This window comes from Mus caroli, chromosome 19, assembly GCF_900094665.2.
Source record: "Mus caroli chromosome 19, CAROLI_EIJ_v1.1, whole genome shotgun sequence".
Lineage (NCBI taxonomy): Eukaryota > Metazoa > Chordata > Mammalia > Rodentia > Muridae > Mus > Mus caroli.
In genome coordinates, this window is record NC_034588.1 from 9,678,291 (window position 1) to 9,685,866 (window position 7,576).

Sequence of the window (7,576 nt, forward strand, 5' to 3'; positions counted from 1 at the left end):
AGATGTAACCTTAGAGTTGTTTTGATTTGCATTTCCCTGATGAGTAAGGTCCCTGAAAATTTCTTTAAGTGCTTCTTAGTCATTATAGATTCCTCTGTTCAGGATTCTCTGTTTAGCTTAGTACTCCATATTTAAATTGGGCTCTTTGAGTTGTCTCTGTCTAACTTCTTGTCGTCTTTACACATTTTGGATATTAGCACCTCTATCAGATAAAGGGTTGGTGAAGATCCTTTCCCAATCTGTAGGCTTCTGCTTGTCCTCTTGAGAGTGACCTGTGTCTTACAGAAGCTTGTCAGTTTCCTGAGGTCACATTTATCAATTGTTGATCTTAGAGCTTGAGCCATTGCTTTTATGTTCAGGAAATTGTCTCCTGTACGAATGTGTTTAATGTTATTTCCTACTTTCTCTTCTATGGGATTTAGTGTTTTATGTTGATGTCCTTGATCAACTTGGCCTTGAGTTTTGTGCAAGGTGATAAATATAGATCTATTTGCATTCTTCTGCATGTAGATACCCAGTTAGACCAGTACCATTTGTTGAAGATTCTTTCACTTTTCCATTGTATGGCTTTGTATTTTTTTCTTAATCAAAGATCAATTGTGGGTTTATTTCTGGGTCTTTGATTCAATTCCAGTGATCGATGTGTCTGTTTCTGTATCAATATCATGAAGTTTTTATCACTATTGTTCTGTAATACAGTTTGAGGTCAGGTATGATGATTCCTCCCAAAGTTTTTTATTATTCAGGATTGTTTTGGCTATTCTAAGGTTTTTTTTTTTTTATTTTTCCATACAAAGGTGATAATTGCTCTTTCAAGATCTATAAAAATTGTTTTAGCATTTTTAGCATGTTTTAGCATGATGAGGGTTGTATTTAATCTATAGATTGCTTTTGGAAAGATGACCATTTCACTATGTTAATTTTATCTTTGTTTTGAAAATGTAAAAGACAATATTATTATTAGAGTTTAAATGAAAATCCCCCAAAAGGGATCTTCGCAGCTGCCAGAGGAGGGAAATGGAGAATAAGAAGAGTGAAATCCATGCTGTTTGTAAGCAGCCACATTGCAGAAAAACAGGTATAAGGCAGAAAGGAGGACTTCAAAGAAAGAGGAAAAATCCAAAAGAACCAAAGAAAGCAGACTTAGGCTGTGAAAGAGACCAAATAGAGAAAAAAGGAAATGTTATATCTTTCTGAAAGGTGAACAGACTTAACACACTGTCATGGTGACTCTATAGCAACTACACCCAGAACAGTGTTTCTAGGAAGGATATGTCTATTTTTCCTGTCCATTTAGCATGGCTTCAAAGTGAATGTGGCTTCCTGATAGGTCGTGCCTTTGCCAGGAACTGGCTGGTAACTGGATTAACTCTTAAGAGAGAAAACAATACAATTCTTCTACCAAGAGATAGACTCCATTCTTTTTATACAGAAAGACCCTCATAGGCCTTCAGTACTACTGTAACAATGGTTCAATGCAGTTAATACAGTTTTGCTTCATTGAGAATGGGAGATATTTCCATAGCTGATATCATCCTCAATTTCTTTCTTCAACAACTTGAAGTTCATGTCATACAGATTTTTTATTTGTTTGATTAGAGTTACACCAAGATATTTTATATTATTCATGTCTATTTTAAAGGATGTTGTTTCTTAATTTCTTTCTTGGCCTGTTTATCATTTTTATAAATGAGAGGTACTGGTTTCTTTGAGTTAATTTTATATCCAACCACTTTGCTGAATTTTTTTTATCAACTTTAGAATTCTTAGGTAGAATTTTAGGGTTGCTTATGTTTACTACCATGTTACTGGAAAATAGCAATACTTTGACTTCTTCCTTCCCAATTTGTATCCCCTTGATCTTCTTTAGTTGTCTTATTGCTTTGGCTAGAACTTCAAGTAATATATTGAATAGATAGGGAGAGAGTTGTCTGACTTGTCTTATACCTGTTTTTAGTGGAATTGCTTCAAGTTTCTCTCCAACAGACCCTCTGTACACTTGGTCAAGCATGAGCAAAGAATAAGCTTTTTTTCCCCAGTTGATTTCAATGTCCCTGGGTATTCTGATTTGGCTGGATTCTGGTTCTGAATCTACAGCTGCCTGGAGGCATTGTGTCTCATTTTGGGCAGGGTGAAGACATCACTCTATCCAGATGCAGCTGTCAGTCATGATGGTTAGCAATAATTAATAGTAACAATCAAGATCTAATGGACAGTTACCATGTACCCAAGTGTGGGCTGAGTCTATGCATTAGTTACTGATTCTAACATCTCAGTAACTTTCTATTCAAAGACTTCTGCTGTCCTCTCTTTAATTAAGTTTTCAAAGTCATTGTGTGGAAGCCACTGGGATAATTTAATATAGAGCAAAGAGAATCAGAACTAAATTGTGAAATCACTAAAATCCTTCTGAGTGTCTGTTAACTAGAGGTAACATACTCACAAAAGAGACAGACCCTTTGGCATCAAGGCACTACCTGCTTCCTTCTAAAGTCCCTCATATGATCCTTCCATAAGAAGACTAATTTAAACTTTACTAGGAACTTAGTGTTCTGTTCCACAGTTGTATGAATTACAAATGTGACAGTGTGATGAAGACTTGTGAGTGTGTGTGTGTATATGCGTGTTTGTACATGTTTGTTTGTGTGATCACTTATTTCTTAGATATTGTTTTATGAAGTTGTCATCAAATTAAAATGTTTATCATTATCTATCAAAAAATGATCCAATGTCACTAGAGTCAGCAATACATTTTCTCATTTCTTTTCTGATTTTAGGAGCACTAGCACTGAAGAGATGATTGAGGAAAGAAATATTACCATGATAACCCAGTTCATCCTCCTGGGATTCTCAGATTTTCCTAGAATCACAGTTCTGCTTTTTGTCATATTTTTGATGATCTACATTATGACTATGACCTGGAACTTGTCCCTTATTGCTTTAATAAGAATGGATTCCCACCTTCACACACCCATGTATTTCTTCCTCAGTAATCTCTCCTTTATAGACCTCTGCTTTGTTACTTGCACAGCCCCCAAGATGCTTTCCAACTTCTTCCAGGAAAAGCAAACTATCAGCTTTGTGGGCTGCATAGTTCAATACTTTATTCTTTCCACTATGGGTCTGACTGAATGTTGCCTCATGACAGCCATGGCCTATGACAGGTATGCTGCCATTTGTAACCCTCTTCTGTACTCATCAGTCATGTCACCCACACTATGTGCTCAGATGGTGATGGGAAGCTACACAGCAGGACTCACAGGTTCTGTATCTCAGCTATGTGCCTTGATGCAGCTCTATTTCTGTGGACCTAATGTCATTAGGCATTTCTTCTGTGACATATCTCAGCTATTAAATTTATCCTGTAGTGATGCTTTCTTTGTACAGGTCCTTCTTGCTATATTAACAATGTGTTTTGGAATAGCAAATGCCTTAGCCACCATGCTGTCCTATGGTTTTATCGTCCTGTCCATCTTAAAGATCACTTCAGCAAAGGGCAGGTCCAAGGCCTTCAACACTTGTGCTTCTCATCTGACAGCTGTTTCTCTCTTCTATAGTACTGGCATCTTTGTCTATTTGCGATCCAGCTCTGGTAGCTCCTCCAGTTTTGACAGATTCACATCTGTGTTCTACACTGTGGTGATTCCCATGTTGAACCCTTTGATATATAGTCTGAGAAACAAGGAAATCAAAGATGCCATGAAGCGGTTGCAGAAAAAGAAAATTTGCAGCTAATGGTGCAGATAAGATTATTTCAACAAAATGCCATGTCAGATTTCCTGCTATCCACACTCACGTGTACATGGATGGAATGGTACAAAGTTCATGGCAGTTCAGATAAATATGTTTTTTAAACAGACTGTATGTATGAACCAACGATTTGATGTCATCGAAACACATCAGTTTCAAGAACAGTAGGGTCATAATTTCCATGTTACAAAATGGGCATCTCACCATTAATTATTCTATCTGTAGGTATTTGAGAAAAATCAAGTTGGGAATGTTGTGGAAGCCTGAACCTGTTAAATCACTAGCCTAAGCCTCTGCAGAAGATTCCTGATTGATTCTCATCCCCAAGTCTTCTAACATTGTGTCATCAGTATTTTGATGTAGTGTAATACAGCCGGGGCCAACACCATTGATTATTCTGTGATCGTGAGCACGTGAGAATGAGCACAAGGAAACTTCCTGTTTGAAAGAAACAAAGCCACACATTGGCTTTTTTGTGCCTTAAAGGATGACTAATGGGAAGCTTGATTTTGTCAAAATAAATCACTTAATAAGTTTTAAGCCAAACACTAAAGTGGAAGTTTGAATTGTGAAGAAAACTGGTGAGCAAGGCATGATTTCTTCATTGCCATTTCCTTAGTGTTCTGACGGTTTCTTATCTTATGGGTCAATAACAATAGATGAGATGGTGAGACCTGATCTTTCTTACTTGTCTACATTAAGACCAGAAAGTTTGTCCTAAGTTGTTAGAGCCAATCTGAACACTCCATGAAATATATTTTGATATTTCTGGAATCTCAAATTTGACCTAAGGAAGCCTTACATGAATTTATAGTCACTGGACATTAAATATTGTTAAGATACCAACACATCTTCAGACAGACTGAAATGTTCTTTCTTATTGTCTATGCATGTTCAGTATCTTGAATTCTAGTATTGTGTGGGTTTAAGTGAGTGATGTAATGGTGGTAGTAGAATAACTAAAAGTTTACTCTGGTATTTCTGAGTGTTTCATTGGAACTGTTTTCTCTAGGTACACATAACCTTCACCATCATGAAACAGGAATGATTTCCTTACACAATACCTGGTTCATAGGCTTGGGAATGGAATATTTACATCAGTACATTGATAAGCATGGCCACTGAAATGAAAATGATAGAATGTTATTATCATCTCCAGATCCAAGAGTCATGATTTACACCTCTAATTCCAGCATTAACAGGGCTGGAGGATTTCCTAGGGCTTCAGACTAACTTGGGCTACAGTGTGAGATTATGATGGAAACAAAGAAACAAAGGCACAAACAAACCCATTCAAGCAAACTCCCTTCTTGAAACAGAAAATCCTAAGACCTTTACCTGAGATGATAGTCACAAGTCTTTTCCCACAGTTTCATGTAATAGTACATGTGGTTGTTTTTGCTTTTGTTTATTTGTTCTTTTCTTGGCATATATAGGATGTGCATGGTTGACTAGTAGCTGGGACTCTCCAATTAAGCAGTTGCTTGTTAGTCAAATATGCTGGAGAGGGGTAATTATTGTTCATGTTCCTGGTGGAGAGTTATTCATTCTTTGGTAAGTAACTCTAATAAAGTCATTGGTTCACAAAGATGGACTTGAATGGAATCTTTTCTTTAGTCTGTTAGTCTCTTTTCTATTTGGGCCATTGTCCTTAGCTAGGCAGCAGTTGTAGCACAAAGAGGCCTTCCACAGGAGATTTAAGCTCCGGCTCTGTAGGCAAAGGCCTTCTCCATGCTCCTTATTGTGTTTTGGGTTATTTTGGAAGAGATAGTCCATGTTTATCTATACCATTTATTGACAGTTCATTGTGAAAAATGGATGCATACTGACTCCTCAGGGTGAACCAGTGATTAAATATGTTTTGCAGGAAGAAATGTTTGGGAAGGGAAGAATATTGGGTAAACCCTACTGGGCCTCTAGATACCTCATTAGCATAGAGAACTCTGTCCTGGGACTACATGACCACAGAAGTGTGGCATGTGTTCCAGGCCATGATCCCAGCAGGGAGCAGGGAGCGGGGAGCGCGGAGTGCGGAGCGGGGAAGGGGGGGGGAGCGGGGAGCGGGGAGCAGGGAGCGGGGAGCGGGGAGCGGGGAGCGGGGAGCGGGGAGCGGGGAGCGGGGAGCAGGGAGGTTTCTATGGGATTTAGTGTATCTGATTCTATGTTGAGGTTATTGATCTGCTTGGACTTCAGTTTTGCACAGGGTAATAGATATGGTTCTGTTTGCATTCTTCTATATGCACACATCTAGTTAGAGCAGCACTATTTGTTGAAGACACTTTTGTATTACCATTGTATAATTTTGCGTTATTTGTCAAAAATCAAATGTCCATGTGTGGGTGGGTTTATTTTTGGGTCTTTGATTTGATTCCATTCATCAGTGTTTCTATTTTTGTACAATACCATGCAGTTTTTATCACTATTGTTCTGTAGTACATCTAGAGGTCAGGGATGGTGATTCCTCCTGAAGTTCTTTAATCATTCAGGATTATTTTGGACATCCTGGGGATTTTTGTTTTTCTATATGAAGCTGAGAATTGCTCTTTCAAAGACTATAAAAATTGTTTGGAAATTTTGATGTGGATTGTTTTGAATCTGTAGATTGCTTTTGGTATGATGGCCATTTTCCCCTTTGTTCATCCTACTTATTCATGAGCATAGGAGATCTTTCTATCTTCTGATATCTTCTTCAATTTTTTTTCAAGGTCTTGAAGTTCTTGTTACACAGATCTTTCACTTGCTTGGTTAAGTTACACCAAGGTATTTTATGTTATTTGGGCTATTTTAAAGAGTGTTGCTTCCCTAATTTCTTTCTTGGCTCATTTATCATTTCATAAAGGAGGGCTACTGATATGTTTGAGTTAATTTTATATTCAGCCACTTTTCTAAAGGTGTTTATCAGCTGTAGGAGTTCTCTAGTAGAATTTTCAGGGTTGCTTGTGTATAGTATTATATTATTGGCAAATAGCAATACTTTGACTTCTTCAATTTGTATCCTCTTGATCTCCTTTAGTTGTCTTATGGCTCTGGCTAGAACTTCAAGTACTATAATGAATAGATAGGGAGAGAGTGGGCAGCCTTGACTAATACCTGATTTTGTGAAATTTCATTAAGTTTCTGTCCATTTAGTTTGATGTTGACTACTGGTTTGTTGTATATTGTTTTGATTATGTTTAGTTATGTGCATTGTATCTATGATCTTCCTAATACTTTTAACATGAAGGGGTGTTGAATTCTGTCAAATGCTTTTTGAGCATCTAATGAGATAATCATATCATTTTTTCTTTTAATTTTTTTGTATAGTAAATTGTGTTGATGGATTTTTGTATACTGAATCATTCCTGCATCCCTAGGATAAAGCCCACTTGATAATGGTGAGCAATGTTTTTGAAGTGTTCTTGAATTGAGAGAAATTTATTATTTTTGTGTCAATGTTTGTAAGCAGAAAATTGGTTTTCTTTCTTTTTTTGGTCTTTGTGTGGTTTAGGTATTAGGGTAACTATGGTCTTGTAGAATGAATTAGGTATTGTTCCTTCTGTGTTGGTATTGCGTGGAATAGTTTGAAGTTATTGGTATTAGCTCTTCTTTGAAAGGCTGGTAGAAATCTGCGCTAAAACCATCTATCTCTTGGTTTCTTTTTTTTTCTTTCTTTTTTTTTTTTTTGGTTGTAAGACTTTTAATAACTGCTTTTATTTCACGAACTTTTATTCCACACGAACTCAAGGATGCTGAACCTTTTTCCGGTGCTTCTTAGCCATTTGGGATTCCTCAGGTGAGAATTCTTTGCTTAGCTCTGAGCCCCATTTTTTAATGGGGTTATTTGATT

General features: G+C 37.1%; 1 protein-coding gene across 1 annotated transcript; it reads left to right on the plus strand.

Annotated features, from left to right (window-relative positions):
* The first annotated feature begins 2,796 nt into the window (after nucleotides 1-2,796).
* Nucleotides 2,797-3,735, plus strand: LOC110285892 (olfactory receptor 5AN1-like). The gene has a single exon (XM_021152358.1). The coding sequence runs from the start codon at nucleotides 2,797-2,799 to the stop codon at nucleotides 3,733-3,735; it is 939 nt and encodes a 312-aa protein (XP_021008017.1).
* Nucleotides 3,736-7,576: the final 3,841 nt, after the last annotated feature.

Excerpts from the sequence above, each read along its gene's own strand:
- LOC110285892 (XM_021152358.1), top strand. The coding sequence starts at position 2,797 with ATGATTGAGGAAAGAAATATTACCATGATAACCCAGTTCATCCTCCTG.